The sequence below is a fragment of the Triturus cristatus genome, chromosome 7 (assembly GCF_964204655.1).
Source record: "Triturus cristatus chromosome 7, aTriCri1.1, whole genome shotgun sequence".
Taxonomy (NCBI): domain Eukaryota; kingdom Metazoa; phylum Chordata; class Amphibia; order Caudata; family Salamandridae; genus Triturus; species Triturus cristatus.
In genome coordinates this window covers 544,788,324-544,807,903 of record NC_140590.1, presented here as the reverse complement: position 1 = coordinate 544,807,903, position 19,580 = coordinate 544,788,324, and the positions used below count along the sequence as shown (strand labels likewise).

Below are 19,580 nucleotides of genomic sequence, written 5' to 3'. Positions count from 1 at the left end.
GCTGGGTGTTAAGCAGTCTGGATTCCTCCTTGCACAATTGTTGGCTCAATTACTTTAACTGTAACTCTAAACCTAGAACACAAACCCTAACCACAAACCTGCGGTAAGACCCAATCGAAACACTTATGTTCAGCCAAACCTTAAAACTAACCCGCAATCTAAGCATAATCATACATGTATCTCTAAACCTATTGTTAATCCAAGCGATGCTAATAACTCCAGTCCTCGTTCCACCCCTATCCCATTCATCTAACCATCACCCTCATCCTAGTTGTAACCTAATTCTTTCTAACACTAATATTGACTGTCACTCCAACTCAAACACTAATACCAGCTTTAAGGCAACCCCTATCTCGTGCTCTAACTCGAGAATAGCAGATCTCGTTTCAGTGCAAGATTTGTGCATGCTGTGGTGCCTTATGTTAAAAACAAGATCTGCAAACCTTAGTCCATTCTCTAGATGTCACCAGGTAGGTATGTGAAACTGCCCTACTCACTGGCCTATCAAGCCTGGCTTCCTCAACATTATTATTTATCTCAGCAGCAAGGCTTACTGCAAACATGGAAAAGGGCAGACCACAGCTCATCAGTTAGAGAATGTCTGAGCTCGCTCCCAGTAGAGAAACACTGCATACTCAGGACAGTGTGCATAACCTTCAAAGCCCTTCACCAACCTACCTAGCATCAGCAATTATACGTCACTGGGCAAAACAGAAACCCCAGAAACAAAGAAGCACTGATGCTTGTAGCTCTGAAATTCGACATTAAAAAATCATATGGCCTTATTTAGAGATTGGTGAATGGAATACTCTGCCACACAGTGGCACATATCCTGTGCTCTGTATACAAAGGCTATAGGCTACCATGCACCTGTAATACATTTGTGTCTGAGTATCCCATCGGCCAAACTCCAAACTAGGCCCTTACTCCATCTCAATTACAGCACCCAGAATATGGATTTTTTATTTATCCAATAAAACTCCATATTCATGCCTCATAACACCTAACACTAACGTTTGTGACATTTAATTGCAGCTCTCTCCAGCACCTGCACCGCCACATATGCAGTGTCATTCTTAAATCAAATATTGTAGCGTGAAGAACAAACTGACGACTTAACGTTCATTATAAGACAACACGTCTTTGCTAACATGGATTTATATGACTTGGATGCATTTCTCAAAATATGTACCTACAAATTGCAAAATGCTCTAACATCATACTGAACATTTCTTTGTAAATATGTATGTTTATTATTTGGAATCATTTCTCACATTTTTTTTGTAAAAATAAAACACTGTAGAGTACTTTAACGTCGTCTGCGTGTGGTATAAAATTTCAAATAAAGAAATAAAAACGTAGAAATTACCAGCATTAGCAGGGTTCTATACTTTATGGAATGTTCTCCGACACCCTACTGTACAACCGGCGGCCATGTCTATGTTTCTACAGGGCAATGCCTGCAATGTTCAGTTCATGGTTTGTGCATGTGGAGGGGCGCAGCTGGCACCGGAAGTACAGCTAACAGCAGCAGGCCGGACATAAAGGAAGCATAGCTGCCAAGGTTTCAGATTGCTAAGTGTGACATTTTTATAATATCAGCGTAATTATGAGTGACACTTTTTTTGCAAGGAAAATCAAGCAATAAAAACAAAGGTAACATAAATATCAGAAATTACACCCATCTGAGCAACGAAGAAACTGTAAGAAGATTTTAAAACGGCTGCAAAGCACTGGAAATGGAAGGGTACACGCTTAGCTTAGAGGTCCCAACCCCTCTGAAGACTGTAATTTATCTCAAAAGGACACACTGAGCAATTTGATAAAAATCAATTCGCTGATAACAGCAGGGTGTGCGTCGCCACCTGTTATTTATTAATAATCTGAAGCTACGTTGCATTGCTAGTCTAAGCAATTAACATTGAGACACAATTAAGCATGGGGGTGCGTGCAAGCCTCAGGAGAAAAGTTTGATTAAAGTACACATAGTCTAGGGGTCACAACTCCGCTGTAGGCAGTTTTATTTCAAATATATACTTTTTGAAAGAGTGAGCATTAAAAAGCCCGCGCTATCTAAGAGTACTTGCACCAGTGCGTGTTATGCAGCAGGCTGAAAAAGTAGTCTAAAAAATACATATGGCACTGCACAGAAGTGTTTGCTTTAAAACATACCGGCACTCGTACTGACTCCTGAAGATGAATGACATCTTGTGGCAGCTGTGCATCGGATCCCAAGTGCAGGTGCCGACAAGAGAAGCTTAGACAGCTCCTATACTTCTGCACAGGTTCGCCGGTGACTCAGAAGGCCTGCCTCACTCGAGTAAGCCATAGGTAGGCCTGAGGTCATGGGTCAAGTTGTATTTTATTTTTTAACACGGGACTTGTGGTCCCCTGTGATGACACAACATTCTTGGTAAACAACACCTTCCTCTTTGGTTCCACTTTTTAAGAAATGCACATCGCTTGCATCACTGCCATGATAGGCGGCGCACGTTTATGTTTATCTTGTCTAGCACAGACTGCTAAACGTAATTGCTTCTAGGCGCTTTATGAGAGGAAGTGGCAGTGCATGAAGTAGTGATGCACATGAGGGGGATACATAGATCAGTGCACCTGACAACAAACTGGGGGTGTCAGAAGGTAACGGCCAATTGTGGTCCTCAAGTGCGGGCGACGCACTGCAGCGACAGCGAGCTGACGCACGCACAATGTAAAGATTAGCGCCCATAATGCCGCGTGAAGGATGCCTTGCAGCCAGCCTGGGGTGGCGTCTCAGAAGACCCTGTGCTTAACATTATGAGACAGGGCGCGGGAGGGGCGGGACAGAAGGAGAAGGGGTCTAATGTGCTTGCACTGCAAACGGCCGCGCGGCACTGGCGGACCGTTGCGGCAGCCTTTATAATTTATTTGGGGACTGGGGACACTGACTGACAAAGTGTCAGACAGTGAGTGTCCCCAAATAAATTATAAAGGCCGCCGCAACAGGCCGCGCGGCAGCCGCTCCCAAAACAGTGCCTCCTGGGGCGGTCCGCCCCCCTCACCCCCCCCCCCCCCCCTAGCTACGCCACTGAGTGCCGTCGACGCAACTTTAAAGCTGTGCCGAGAGCATAAAAATGTACACAGGACGAACAACACGTGCACGTGGCTACAGTTACGTTAGCGCTGTAAAGTGGCACGTGCACAGATGCACACATATATAAGTACAGATAAATATGTACAGGTGCACGTTCATATGGGCGTATGTAGAGAGGCGCGCGGCCCTTTGGAATGGGTTTAGTGCGTAAGGAAGTGCTGGGTAAAGTTTAGTCCGATTAAATAGCGTGCACAGGTACAGATCTGGACAGAACCTGTAACACTTACTCGTGCAAACATTCACATGTGCACAATAACGAGCTTACTAGACACGTACAGGTAAAGGTTCATCTTACAGATATACTAATGCACAGTAGCAGATAACTAAGGGCTGTTCTTCAGGTCCACCTCTACAGTTAACATATACAGGTGCTTATCTGTATGTATAAAGCTATATGCGTACATTGGTATACAGGAACATATGCGCCGGCATTTAGGCACAAAACTGCCGATGCAGGGGCACTTCACAGGATCAAATGCACACTGGTGGGAGAACTTATGTGCATATATACATGTACCAAGTTCATATGTTCGGTATGGGTACATATGCACATCCCATAGTAAGTATGCACAGGTACATGGCCGCAGAATTGCACAATAGAATGTATGTTAGCACAAGTTCTTATGTACGTCTCCTCGTATGCGCATGCACATGGGACAGCACAAATATGTAGAGGTACACAGGCATGTCACTCTATAGATGTTAGTCCATAGGTTACATGTACAGGAAAACATACACAGAACTGAGCATTACCATAACTACAGGCACAAGTGATTTAAATGCACAGAAGCTCCAGTACTTACGTGCATACAGTGTTGCATAGGTGCGAGTGAGCACAGGTACACTTGATTAAAATGTACATATGCTCAAGTACTTATGTGTATACGTACATGTGCATATAGAGGTAACGATGCTCGTGTACAGTTACACGTGATTTAAATGCACGTATGCTCTGGTACAGCATTTTCGTGTTCGGTTCCCAAGTCAGTCCCTGGCTCATTACGCCAGAGGAGTGACTGAATTCTTACGAAAATATATTCACTCCTCCCCCCAACTCACCCGGATCGTGCAGGTTAGCCCAGTCCCGATGGAGCGGGGGTGTTGTTGCTGTGTGACAGGCTGACAGCGAGGGGTTAGACGGAGTTGAGGGGGTAAGAAGAGGGCTGATGGGGTGTTAAAAACGCCGCGTGTCTGACAACAAACTGGGGGTGTCAGAAGGTTACGGCCCATTGTGGTCCTCAAGTGCGGGCGACGCACTGCAGCGACAGCGAGCTCACGCACGACGTAAATTTTAGCGCCCGGATGCCTTGCAAAGACCCTTTGTTTACATTATGAGACAGGGCGCGGGAGGGGCGGGACAGAAGGAGGGGGGGGGGTCTAATGTGCTTACCCTGCAAACGGCCGCGCGGCACTGGCGGACCGTTGCGGCAGCCTTTATAATTTATTTGGGGACTGGGGACACTGACTGACAAAGTGTCAGACAGTGAGTGTCCCCAAATAAATTAGAAAGGCTGCCGCAACGGGCTGCCAGTGCCGCGCGGCAGCCGCTCCCAAACCAGTGCCGCCTGGGGCGGTCCGCCCCCCTCGCCCCCCCCTAGCTACGCCACTGGCCCAGAGTCACATGGTGCTGGGCTGACCTGCCGCCGGTGCCGGGGATCGAACCGTGATCCCCAGCGTCTGGTGTCAGTCGCCCTGGCCACTGCACCGCACCTCTTCCCAATCAGTGTAGACGGAGGAGATTAGATTAGATTAGAGGCATGGCTGAATTTAGGGAGGGCAAAGATGGCGCGTACTGCCGCATTCTGGACCCGATGCAATCTATTAAGCACGGATTTATTAGAGCCGAGAAGAAGCACATTGCACTAGTCCAGGCGGGCCAGGATAGAGACTTGAATAATCAACTGGCGTGTTTGGGCATCAAAAAGACCCAAAATCGGTCTGAGGCCACGCAGTAGTTCTGAAACACTTCCCGTCCACTGATTTGGCATGCATTTCAAGATTAAGATCTTTATCAAGTATGAAGCCCAAATTTTTCACCACAGGTTTAGGATCAGGGGGGTCACAAAGTGCCAGAGGCCACCATTCATTCGTCCAGAGATGGGATTCTCTGCCAACCAGGAGAATCTCCGATTTGGTGAAGTTCAAATGCAGACAGTTAGCTGTCATCCATTCTGCGATAGCAGAGATATCTTCCTTAAATTTTATTTTGTCTTGATTGGGATTATTGGACAAGGCGATCACCAGTTGGGTGTCGTCGGCGTATGACACCAGGGAGATTCCTCGTGCTTCGGCCATCTGTGCCAAAGGTCTCATATATATATATATATATATATATATATATATTGAAGAGCGTAGGGCTCAATGAAGAGCCCTGGGGAACCCCACAGCGGAGAGGGTGGACATGGGAGGAGAAAGGGGGAGCGGTCACTTGGATCGTCCTGTCGGCCAAGATGGAGGAGAACCACAATAAAGCTTTATTTCCAATTCTTATCTCCTCCAAACGGAGGAGCAGGATTTCGTGGGAGACTGTGTCAAATGCCGCACTTAGATCCAGCAGCACCAGTGCTGATGTACTGCCGGCATCTAGCACGGATTTGACTTGTTCTACCACAGCCAATAGAGCCGACTCTGTACTATACCGTGGTTTGAAACCGTTCTGTGAATTCTCGAGTATATGGTTGGTTTCTAAGAAGTGCGTTAGCGTAGAGTTCACGTGTGCTTCCAGGATTTTGGAAAGAAAAGGGAGCAGTGAAATCGGGCGGTAGTTTTCCGGTTTAGAGATGTCAAGTGTTGGTTTTTTGAGTAAAGGAACTACTTTAGCATGCTTCCATGACTTAGGCATTACCGCTGTAGAAAGGGATAGATTAAGTAGCTCCAGACATTCAGGTAGAAGACCTTGTTGAATTTTCCTGAAAGTGTCTGGTTTAAGGGGGTCGTCTGGAGATCCTGATTTGATTTTGACTGTTAGTCTCTCTAGCTCATTAAGGGGGATAGAGGGATGTGATGCGAGAAGGACAGTCTCAGGGCCTACGTGAACATTCTTCCCACAGACACTGGAGGATGTACCATGACCGAACTTTTGGTAGATATCGTCGACCTTCTTCAGGAAGAAGGTCGCCTGCTCATCACAGTGTTGGTTGGAGGAAATAATATTGCCCGATTCCGCTGGGGAGGAGATCAAATCCTTCAGTAGAGAGAATGTAGTTTTGCTACGATTGGTGCGTGTGGTGATCAAGCTAGAGTAATGAGCTGCTCTGGTTTTGCGCACCAGCTTATGGTAGGATTTAATAGTCGCTCTATATAGTCTTTTAGCCTGGGGGTCATATGATCTCCTCCAGGATCTTTCCAAAATGTTACCGTTTTTTCTGGCAAGGGTCAGGTCTTCATTAAACCAGGCGTTGGCCCGGGTACTTTTGGAGTGAGTGAGTTTGAGGGGAATGCAAGTGTCTAAGGCTTGGGTTATCCACCTTTCAAAGAGCGCGTCAGCCTCTTCCATGTTGTTAGATTTTACCAGAGGCTTTGCGCTCAAAGCTGTAAGGAGGTCAGCTTGATTCAATTTATGCCAGGGCCGTTTTAGTGAGGGATGTTGGTTAGGCTGGGACTTGGGTCCAGCTATCGTTAACCGCATTAGAATGAGGAAATGATCTGTCCAGATCATAGGAAGCGGTGAAAGAACTTCCAGTGACTCTAGGTTAGAAAATATAGGGTCAAGGAGATGTCCCACTCTGTGCGTAGCACTAGGGGCCAATTGAGTCAGCTGGCAAGCTGCCAGGTCCCCTAAGAAGCTGAGAATCTCCGGGGATTCTTGTAGCTCTAGGTGGAGGTTCAGATCTCCTATAATATTAAACTTGGCGGTCTGCAGAGCTAGAGCTGTGACAGTGTTTATCAGGGCTTCTCTAAAGATTTTTAATGGGCCAGGAGGTCGGTAGATGATGAGGCCAGTGAAGGTGAAGTTTGCGCTCAATGTGATTTTAAAAAGTGCGCTCTCACAGTCTGGGAGATCTAGGGGGGACAGACTACAAAAGTGAGCTGATTTGTATATGATTTATATAGGAGCAAGTGGTGGCCATCCTGCTGTCTTCCTAGATAATGTGTAGAACATTTTTAAGCACTATAATTGGGCAGAACTGAGGTCACTGTTGAGGAATAGCCAACCTGAGCCTACAATTGTTAATGTGCCACAATGGATAAAGACGGAGTTGGAGAGCGGGGGAGCCTTTAGTCATGTTATAATCCTTGGTAATGTGGCTAAGGCACTGAGAAGTGCCCTTCGGTCCAGCGCTGGTCACTTTGGGAACTATCTGCATAACACAGCTCCCAAATGTATACCTATACTACACGTTACCAGGGTTGCAATGGCATTCCCTGCTAAACTATGTCAGAAGTGTGAGTCTAAGTGCAGTTTGGGATTTATACTAGCGCATATTGGGAAAACAATTCCTTACACCGAGATTAGGTGGCAAAGAAGATCTAGAGACTCGTTTGGCGAAAGGGGTATTGGCATTTATTACTTGTATATTGTAGGGGATGTACTGTTCTCAAAGTTGTGGAAACCCTTCGGACAGAAATGGACACGGCTCTTAAAGCTGTTACATTCAGATCTTTGCCCCGGTAGTGTTATTCATGTGTCCTGTAGTATAATGGCTCACTCCTTACGCCTGCTCCTTCCTTCCTCTCCTAACGTGTCTGCATTATTACCATTTCCTGCTTTAGAAATGCAGCCAGCTGGTGTGATTGTTTTACCCGATGGTAGAGGGGTAGTTGGAAGGATGTTGGGAATAGAGAATCACAGAATCGGAGTAGCAGCATGACTTTAAATGTATCTGTAGCTTAGTAATATGTCCTCGTCTCTCCAATCCAAACATGTTGAAGGAGAACACAGCAAGAAAAATATGAAGATGGCTTTGTAAAATCGTGCATTGCTCCAGGAATAACATCAAGCATTGTGTTTCTGATTAAATGTTTTTGAATTGGTCCTCAGAGCTACCCTTCCTTATAAATACCACCGATGCCACTTGGCTGCAGTGGAATGTGCCTAAGCATAAAATAGAATATATTTCCATTACAAACCAAAGTAATTACAGATGGAGGAGATAATTCATCTGGCCAGGTGGGACTTTGGAAGCGGTCTTGTCTGCATTGTCCAGACACCAGTTCCTGCAGCATTTCATTAAATGTTTTTGCGTTTCAATTGATTTGTTATCAAAAATGTGTGATATTCGTCCAGGCTTACACCAACTATGCCGTCAGTGTAAAACATTAACATATGCATAGTATGATGTACCTTTTGTGGTATGCTTACAGCGATCACAGGGACACGTGCTAATCAGTTTCATAAAAAGTAAAATATGTTTTCAGTTTTAAATCAATTCGTTAATGAAATTCATATTTCAAACAAACCTCGAACATCTTTTTTTAATTGCAGATGTAGACTTGATGCTATATTCTACCAATTCCACAAGATGTAAATCCTCAGTTATTTATATAGTATACATATTTTAGTATTTGATTATCACAATACTTTCAATGCATTTTGGATTCTGCTATTGCTCGTTCATCATGGAAATGCCTCCTATCATAATATGTTAGAATAGAGGAGCGAAGTAGAAACAAGAGAGTTCTCTCATATCTTAGATTTCTACTTACAAAATATGTTTTTGAAAGAAAAAGAATCGATACCACCTTCCCCACCAAGATATAATAACAAGCATTGGCATAGCCAATAGGTCTCGCCTTTGGAACCTTATAAGTGTTTAGCCATGCAACAGTTGCATAACTAAATACTTATAAGGTCCCAAAAGCGAGACCTATTGGCTATGCCAAGCGGCCGCGAAAGTGATCGCGAGCAAACATCAAAGCGGCCGTACGGCCGCGAAAGTGAAAGTAATCGAGGTAAAGCGCGCGCACCCGCGCACATGCACTGCAGCTCTAGGCTGGCCTGGTAGCACTTTTTGGAGCCCTCTCAATAAGTCTCGCCAGACCAGCGTATGCGCTGGGTCAGGCGAGACCTAAAAACATACATTGTATGTGGCAACTTGGCCAATACATCCCTAATAATTTGTATATATTATTAAAAGATGTCAACCAATAAACATACCTTTGTAGCTTAATCAGTATCCTGTTTCTGATAGAATCTTCAAGCCGCAGATTCCTAATTTTTTTAATATTCCCCAGGAATCCGACTGGATCTGGAAACATTTTGGCAAAGCTTCTGCATGCCGGAAGGTGTTGCCTTGCAGCTGGGCACTGACCTCATCTGCTCCGAAAATGATGTGCAGGGCCCATTAAGCACTATTTCCATTCTAATATCAGTTCCATTCTTTTCATGTGTGGATCCAGAGCTTCTCTCGTCTCTCAGAGACCACTTTTTTTGTGTGCAAGGGATGTCGCCCCAGAACGGTCTGGTTCTCCACCCCAGCCATTGCAACCTCCACATTAATGCATGGAGATTCAGCGGCATCACCTGAACACCCTCAACCTTCCTCCACATGTGGTTGATGTCATTATGGCAGCCACGTGACCCTTGACAAATACTGTATATGTCTGATGTTGGGACATATTTACGGTTTGGAGCGGCACACGCCAGATTGACCCCCTCCAGGCCAAACTGTCTAATGTTTTATTGTTTGTTCTGTCCCTCACCGAGCAACGCCTTGCTCTGGGCATAGTGAAACGTTATCTTACAGTCCTCTCCACCTTCTTATGATTCTCAATCAGCCCTCTTTATTTAAATCACCTGTTGTAATGCATTTTTTAAAAGGGCTGCAACATATATTTCCCCTTCGTTTGTGATGCCCCAATGGGATCTCAATCTTGTTCTACATATCTGATCTGTACTCCATTCGTGCCACTGCACAGTTGTCCTTTACTGCTCCTCGTGATCAAAACTGTGTTCCTTCAGCATGGCTTGTGAGTGGGCTTCAGGCTTTGTATGTTCATCTACCATACACCACCTTCTTCTCCAACAAGCTCGTTCTATGTATTAAGGCATCCTTTCTCCCTAAAGTTGTGACGCTGATCCACATTGGCCAATCCATCACTGTTGACATTCTGTGCTCCCCCTCACCCCTCTAAGAAGGGTCCTTCACTTGGACCTCCAAGCTTCTACATCAATTGCACCAAGAACCACTGGGGGTACGATCAACTCTTCGTGGGCTCTCCGAAGGGAAAAAAGGCATAGTTGTGGAGAAGCATGTTATCTCACACTGGATCGTACTCTGCATTAAGATCTACTACGCACTGGATGGACTGCGTGCCCATTCCACAAGGACCAAAGCTGCTAGTACTGCATTAGTATGTGTAGTCCCTGGCCTAGAAATCTGCCAGGCAGCTATGTCAGTGCCCCTCCATACATTCATGAAGCGCAATTTTCTGGATAGCCAAGTCATCTGAGAAGGGTATTTTGCCTGCTCAGTTCTGCTGGACTTCCTGGTAGGAGTCCATCCACAGCTCTCCTCTCCTTATGTACTGCTCTGGCATCTATTCAAGAGGTGAGTAACTGGCGACTAGAAGTCTCTATCAGAAGTACAAGTTACTTACCTTTGCTAATACTTTTTCTGGTAACGACTACCTAGCCACAGATTCCTCCCATCCTCTGCATTCTGTGGTTGGACTCATAAAATCTCAAGTCTAGGAATCTCTACACTGTTGTGTCTGGGGGCGCAGACAGTCTTGAAAGCAACTGACGTCAGAGCACTAGAGTGACACCTATACAGGCCCCGCATTTTTTTTCCAGAGTGGAACACATCGGTGCGGAGCTGCAAGGTGTCACCTTCCAGCACGCAGAGGCATTGCTGAAAGGTTTCTAGATACAGTCTGATGCCTAGTATAATAACATGGTATAGGTAGGTAAAACATATCAGACCTAATACTTACCTATATCTAAGGGAGTAACACAGACCACAACCCTAGTGTAGTGAAAACAACATGGCTGCATTTAATTGTTGTGAAGGTGGTCATAACCCAATCACATAATGCCTTGTGATTGCCATGTACCGCAGTAGTTTTGCGAACTACTGCAAAAGTTTGCGAAACTACTGTGACAAGAGATATCACTAAGTTTAAATGCCTTACAACTTAAATACCTTATACTTATCCTACTTACATTTAGTCCCCCAAGGATCATCAGTACTCCATGATGTACAATCCAGCCAAATTTCATGCAAATCAAACTGGGAGTTTGGCCGCTACGTGTGAGTACAAAGTCTGTGGCAAATGCATTGTGTCAAAATTAGTTTTAGGACACCCATTTATATTTGCACCCCTTTGACTACTACCACTCACAGTGAAACTTTGCATCATTCGTCAATGTAGAAAAATTAATAGGGTTGCAGGTTTTCGTGGCGATTCGTCAAACAGGCGCTAAGTTGTTAATGGTTAAAAATCAGAGGAATTCCTATCTCTGCCAACCCTAACTATAACAGAGTAGCTTCCTGCTACTCAGTTTTATGTGTGTGTATATGTGTATATATATATATATATCCAAACCAAGTTCCCCTCCTAAGGAAAAGAACGAGCCGTACCAGTCCAGCAAGTCAAAAATACGCTTTATTCAGCATTCCAGGCATGACGCGTTTCGTCGAATGACTTTTTCAAATGCCCAAAAGATTCGGAGATGCTTGAAAAGTCCACCTTTTATTTAAAATCTGTTAGCCTCGCTACGATTGGGTGAAGCCTTCAGGCAGGTACTAGGGAGCGTCATGAAAACTTGGCACTCCAAGTTTCCAAAAGAGGCAGTTATACATCGTAGGTACTCCCCCAAGTGGGTGATGACTGCCTCCTCTCACCTTGCACCCAGATCTTTGTGGAAAAAGCGGGTGACTTGGAACATTCACCCCCCCGCAGGACACAGCTCAATCCCCGGAGCATCACCTCAGTGTGAGACGCTCCCTCGTGCAGTCACGGTCCAAACAAATGGTGGGTTCACAGCTGCGAGATGCGGTGGTTCGGCGGTCTCCCCAGTCCATGAGGTAAATCCAAAGCATTGCCACTGGCCGCTGAAAGGTTTCTAGATACAGTCTGATGCCTAGTATAATAACATGGTATAGGTAGGTAAAACATATCAGACCTAATACTTACCTATATCTAAGGGAGTAACACAGACCACAACCCTAGTGTAGTGAAAACAACATGGCTGCATTTAATTGTTGTGAAGGTGGTCATAACCCAATCACATAATGCCTTGTGATTGCCATGTACCGCAGTAGTTTTGCGAACTACTGCAAAAGTTTGCGAAACTACTGTGACAAGAGATATCACTAAGTTTAAATGCCTTACAACTTAAATACCTTATACTTATCCTACTTACATTTAGTCCCCCAAGGATCATCAGTACTCCATGATGTACAATCCAGCCAAATTTCATGCAAATCAAACTGGGAGTTTGGCCGCTACGTGTGAGTACAAAGTCTGTGGCAAATGCATTGTGTCAAAATTAGTTTTAGGACACCCATTTATATTTGCACCCCTTTGACTACTACCACTCACAGTGAAACTTTGCATCATTCGTCAATGTAGAAAAATTAATAGGGTTGCAGGTTTTCGTGGCGATTCGTCAAACAGGCGCTAAGTTGTTAATGGTTAAAAATCAGAGGAATTCCTATCTCTGCCAACCCTAACTATAACAGAGTAGCTTCCTGCTACTCAGTTTTATGTGTGTGTGTATATGTGTATATATATATATATATATATATATATATATATATATACATACACACACACAAAACCAAAGTGCCCCCACTAAGGAAGTCAGAAGTCACACCTGTAGGGGTTGACAGCACTTCCACCAATGGTCGTGGCAGTAAGCAAAGTTCTCAGGTTCCAACTTGCACAAAGAACCAGGCGCGTTTCAAGCCGTAGCCCTTCTTCAGTGGCATGCAAGAAAAGTAACAGGCATCAAAGCATTTTGGAACATTTTTATTGGATTGCTCAGTCCTGCCCCAATGGGCGTACGCAGGCTTGGCATTATGGGTGTTGCAGTCCGTGCGCCTGCTCCTGACGTTCCATCTACCCAAGTGTGTCTCGCTGCCACTGTAATACTCTATAAACCGCTATACAAACAAAACCAAAGTGTCCCCACTAAGGAAGTCACACCTGTAGGTGTTGACAGCACTTCCACCAATGGTCGTGGCAGTAAGCAAAGTGCTCAGCTTCCAACTTGCACAAAGAACCAGACGCGTATATATATATATTTCGGAATAGCAAAAAAGTAATAATGACAAAGGGCAGGAATGCATATATTTGCCATTTTCTCCAGATCCAGGCAAGAGAATTGGGTGTGCAGATCTCCTTCGTTAGATTTAGATCACATGCTCCCAGTAACAGAGCAAAAATCCTGAGCAACACTGACCATTAGTTAAGTCTATGTGTGTTACCTCAGGCTATACTGTTAAATGGTTAAAATATCTGATTAACAGTATGTCAAAATAAAAATAAAACAATATGGCATTAAAAGCTACGGACTGCAACTGCATGTGGTCAAAATAACGGTAATGAGCTCCAGCACTGACTAGTGCTGCAGTGAACGACAGTGGTGCCATACAGCCTAATTTTTTGTTGTACTTTGGCTATAACTGCAAAGAAGCTAGGCCTATATGCACGGAAACCACTACCCTAACACTAAATGGCCACTGTACATATTTTACCAAGCATTGGCAAAGCTGCTAGGTCTGGCCTTGGGAATTTGGTGCAATGGTATTTTTTTTAATTTACTATTGCAAGCATATAACACAAAATATGCTTGCAGTCAAATTTAAAAAAAAAACATTGCATATAATTTGTAGACTTGAATAGAACGATATGGTTTCTTTTTAGCAGGAGTACTTAGAATAGGTAGAGAAACTCTCCATCATAGGATCTTCACTAGTAGTCCTAAATACTTGAATAATTTCTCACTGAGTGTGTGGACTCCGGAACATCTCTTTGTGTAGTTTTTTTGTCTATGGAAATAACATCAGTGAATGTCTCTGTCCATGAGCCATTCGCAGTCTGAGATAATGGAAGTCAATCCGAGGTGTCACTTCTCCTTGAATGTCCATAATATATTCAGCACTGTGGCGAGCGAGCCCGAGCATTTCGAAAATTTTGAAAAAAAGAGCGGCCAAATGGTGCATTTTCAAGGATATTTCAGAAAGCAAGAATGTTAAAGCAATTGGGAAAGTGTAGCAATTACATCAATATAGAGATTTTGTATGAATTAGCTAAATAATGCTGGGTACCTCACATATTTATTTATTTATAGATATCCTGTAAAACTAATCCTTAAGTTATTTCTCTCCATTAAGAGTTTGTATTAACATGGTTACATGTTACTCTATTCCTTTGACACACAATATATAGAAAATATGTGAGTAATTATAGAAAAAGTTATTAGCCAATGCCAGCATCAATGTTTTAAGTGCATTGAATCACCTTGTGTTTGCCTTGTAATTTTATAATCTACTGCACTTTAAACGCATTTTAACAAGACCACACATTATTATCACATTTGATAACCAGAGCCCCTTATTAATGCTGCAGAGGAGTGATTAGCATTTGAGGCAAACAAAGGTGTAGTTAGTGGGACATGGCCCCGCAGTCATTAAATTATATTCATGATTAATGATCTTCTGTAGCACCGAGCTAAAACTTTGAGTGATAATGAATAGATTATAAACTAGATGAATCAAAATGATAAGGAGCACAGCTGGTGCTAAAAGTTTATTTTAAATTACAGCACGCATCTCTGCCATGGATACAGGGAGTAAACAATTCTCAATGTACTTTGTCAATTATAACAACATGACCACGTACTGAGATGTTACAATATGGTGTCTGCAAACACCAAATAATTTAGAGATAAAAACACGTTTTGATAAGAAACCCTTCACCAATAGGTGTGATTTGTGACAGCGTCCAACCACCAACTCACCCAAAAGAATATCAAAACTGCGAACCATGACTCACATTTCGTAATGATGTACACTCTGTCCGGTGCCCGCCGTAGATGAATTCCAAACAACAACCTACATGCATGGAATCGGTCTTTAAAAAACGAAACTGCACCAATGCGAAATATGCGTGTGCGCATCAACAACAATCGTATTCCATAAATACCTGGCGAAACACCCAGTGTGAAGTTCTTCAATGATCTGCTCTTCAATAATAACGTACTCGATAAACTGCAAAACATGATAATGTCCGTAAACAACCAGCCGGCTGACGGCTTGACTAATCCCTGAAAAGGCTGACAGGTACTAGCGATTCTAATAATCCCTGCAGAACTCACAGATACTGGCAGTTTACCTGTAAAATCGAACGGGAGCAACTGCGTATGACACAAAAATTGCTGCCGAGAGTCCGCTATAATCACGGCCCGTGGGTTTCCTGTTCTGTAGCAAACCACCCAATGTAAGGTACTTCAATCGTCTGCGCCTCAATAATAACGTGCTTGAAATGCTGCAAAACATAATAATGTCCTTCAATAACCGGCCGCTTAACAGCTTGACTATTCCCTAAAAAAAAAAATAAACGACTATTGTGCTGACAGCTTACCTGAGAAATCAAACGGCGACAACACACCGAACCGATACAGGAAGTAAAAATGGCCGGGAGCATAGACGCATTTAAACCTGTCCAAATGCGGCACCCAATGCTCAGGGCAGTTGACTGAGTCCGGAGAGGCCTGGCTTTGGTAAAACGCATGCCTCTCAGCCAATCCAAACGCTGCTCCAGCAGCGCCAGGATTGGCTTGAGCAGGGATACTCCCCGCCCAATAGGAGACCGGAGGCTGCGGCATGAAACAACCCTCGGGCTCCTAATGTGCAGCTAGTGCGCATGTTCGGTCTGTTCATAAAAATGATAATCCCAAAACCGAATATGCGCACTCTTGCTGCTGCGCCGCTAGACCACCACCACTGACCTTGCATGTTGTTCACTGTCAGTCAGTCAAACCTGCTGCCAGTGCGTGCCCCACCCCCTTCAGAGCCTGACTGCCTCAGTGACCGGCCAGCCCAGATTAATTATTTGAGCGCTGTCAGTGTCATTAAATTAACTTTAAGTTAATTTAGGTGATACTGGCAGCGGGGCGATGCGTGTGTAGTGCGGCAACGCCCCAGCGCCCTAATGGACGCACCGCCACAGATCGTGTATTCAGAACTGAATTGCAGAATCTGACATGCAAACCCCTTTAAAACATAGCATACATCAAATAAAAAAACTGAAGCCCGATAGGCTTATATTAAGAATAGACAGTAAAGTGATGTGTCTCTTTTACCTAGGAGGCTCCCTTTCCTACAGTGCATTTCACTAGCAGTGGCATCCCCGAGCCAGTTCCCTTTTCCGGCTTGTAAGAGAAGGATACCTGAACACCTCTGAAAAACTTTTTTTTTTTGTCAGAAAGCATATTTCATCTTTTTCACTGAACCGGATTTTATTTTTTATTATTAAATCATCTCTTGTCGAATGCACTGATTTTATTTCTTGATTCTGACGGTTGTTTTTCGGCAGAATGCCATCCTTGCAATCCAAGTGCTTTTCATGTAGAAGGAAGAAGGCATTTACAAATGCTCAGATGGCCGGTGTTGTCTGCCACACTGTCTCTCACTGTCAGAGACTGCAACATTTTAAAGAAAATGTCCAGAGAACACTCCAGGACAGTGAAGGCATCAGGCTCATGCAGGACATAAGGGATGAAAAAAAGGAAATGGCTTGAAAGATCTGGCCCCTAAATGATCTCTTTGAGTGTGGGAGGGAGATCTAGAGGAAAGAGGTCCATTGGCTGAGACAAACATCGTCACCATTCACAGTGTCATAGAAAATTGATAGAAAACGTTGACATCACCGCAAAGAGGCTCCACGCCATCATGTTCATAATCAAAGGATGGTTCAGCAGCGTCCCAGCCACAGGTGACGTTCTTAGTCTTCGGCATCATGTTATTTAAGATAGACGACGAGAATAATGTCTCTGCCTTCAATCTAAAAATATTGTACCACTCACCAACAATCCTCTCAGCATTCACAGCCAAATAAACTACCACAGCAAGACCTAGAATTTCTCAGGGCTGATAGTAAGCAAGATTCATTTATAGTTAAAGCAGTGAGGCAAAAGCATCCAGCTGTACCAGTCAGCAACTCCTCTCAAGAGAGACCGCAAGAGATTGGACGCAACCGATGGGAAATGTGTGGTGTGGCTTCCACACACTTAAAGAATGCCAGTATAGGACTGGGCTTTCAGTTGTGCACAGATTAAATATGCCCCCCCCCCCCTAACCACCAACCCAAATTGCTTCACTTCCGATTCCTAAATAGATCGTATACCACTCCAGCAGGACTTACCAGGATTGACCCCGCTAGGTCATCACTTTGTCCTAAGTGCTGATCCCTTGAAGCAGACTTCCCACACCTGACCTGGACCTGTCCAGTTACTGCAATGTACTGTGATTAGTAACCTATCCCTAATGGTCTCCCTAGCACTGAATCCCTCACGTTCCATGGCATTGCTGGGCAATTTCTGACCATCCCTATAACACATCGCCGCTTTGCTGCCATTGCTCTCTTGGCTTGCCACATACTGGCATGTGGGGGCCATGCTCTAACAATCTTCAGGATCCAGTCTGTTGCCTCGGGATATACTAAAGAGGAGGAACCTGAAGTTGGATAGAGTATCCACCAATAAGTGTTTCCGAAGGTAAATAACTTGCTCTACAGGGATAGAAATCAGTTGTTTGTTTACTTCACTTACCCAAACAAGGGTTGTCCGCTGGCCAATCAGGGGATTGCAAGATGAAAAGCAGCAACCATCGACTTCGGTCAAGCCAAAGGCAATTGCACTCTGGCGGCAAAGTCATGATGCATTCCAGAAGGGAAGTGGAAGGATTAGTTTAAACCTGCAGGTTGTCCATGGTGAAAAAACACCACATGTTCACAAAGCACTGCTGCTTATATACAGAAGCAGCAGTGGGACAGACCTTCATAATCTACTAAAATAACCATGTGACTATTAAAGATCCAGTGCTGGAGAAGAAACAAGTTACCTGCCTGTGACTATAGGTCTCCAGGGTTGGTATCCTTTATAAATTCACGTGACCCTCCCCATTTAGAGGCTCACCTCTTAGTTACACTTTTTTTATTGAAATATGACCTATAGTGATCTATTGGGGGTTGGGAGACTTGAGTTCAGAACACTTCTACCTTGTTGGCTGAAGTTAAAGTTTTATCCAGTGAGGTGAATGTGCTATTAGACACTGTGGTCTTTTTCTAAGGCAGATTACAGCTGTTACAGATAAGTAACTTCAATTGTGGAAAAATGTTGCACTGTAATTAGGAGGAGGTGCAGTGTTTTCAGCACCACTGTACTCACCACCCCAAAGCAGAATTGGGAATTATTTAAAAAAAATACTTATCAATGCTTTTTTCTCAATTTGATAGAGAGTCGAAAGCGTTTCCATCAGACACCGCCTTCAACTGCTTGGTGTTCCAGACAAACACTTCAGATGAGTGTGAAGAAATAATAAAAAGAATTGGTGAGTTCTTGGTTTAATGGTCATGAGATGCAGTAAGGGTGAAAGTAATTATAGAAGCTATTGTGAAGCAGCACTTGTGCCACAGATGCAGCTGATGTAATAGTTTGAACTTGCATGTCTTTTACCAAGAACAATCCCACTGGATCCGTCCAGTATTTTGTAATGGTTAAATATTATACTTAAAGATTTTTTGGGGTGGAATTGCTGTAGCCCACGGACCTCTGTAGCTTATTGATACACCATCAGAGACCAGAAATGAAAATTGAGCATACATGTAGTTTGTCAGTTCAGAAATCATAGGATTTTTTTCTCCTGTTTTTGAATAACCATAACAAATATAATAAGATTTGGTAATCATATATCCAAATGTTGTGCTTCCCCAGCTACTGGATTTAAACACACAGAGTGGTTCGTCTGAGGAGTGGTCCTTCAGCCAGTACTGCCTGGATACCCAGAGGATGTGCGCTGTGGAGCAGCTGATACACACGGATACCACACATGCATCAGGAAATTCTTACAGAACGGGGCATGGTGAAGGAAGCAGCATGAATTGATGAGGCAATGCCTGCTTTCAGTTGGCTTTGGGACTAGTAATTTCAATGCCTCAACACGACTCTGTGGCATACACCTCAAGTGAGGAATGTTGTTGATAATTTATCTGCAGTGCAGACTATAGAGTATTAAATGTACAAATGTTAAAAAATAAAACCGCTGGGATAAAATATAATTTAAACAAGGCATTCAACTATCAAAAGATAATAACAACAATCTCAAATACTACATTCTGGAACAGAAGTGATGGGTTTAAAACCAAGCATTCCTACAGTCTTTAGCTCTGCAGTGAGGATACTACTGCCAGCGGCCTCCTATCCCTTCTTATGATCCTCAAGTCTGAAAATGGTTGAAATGAAAATAAAACAGTATCACTGACTGACGAGAACAGAGTT

General features: G+C 43.9%; 1 protein-coding gene across 3 annotated transcripts in view; it reads left to right on the top strand.

Annotated features, from left to right (window-relative positions):
* LOC146810068 (uncharacterized) overlaps positions 1-19,355 on the top strand; it is a 431,592-nt gene extending 412,237 nt beyond the window's left edge. For all 3 annotated transcript variants that reach the window (XM_085616978.1, XM_085616980.1, XM_085616979.1), the window contains 2 exons: positions 18,539-18,633; positions 19,017-19,355. In XM_085616978.1, coding sequence (XP_085473104.1) covers positions 18,539-18,633; positions 19,017-19,051 — 130 coding nt within the window. In that variant the 3' untranslated portion in view covers positions 19,052-19,355. The remainder of the gene's footprint in view (positions 1-18,538; positions 18,634-19,016) is intronic.
* The last annotated feature ends 225 nt before the right edge of the window (positions 19,356-19,580 follow it).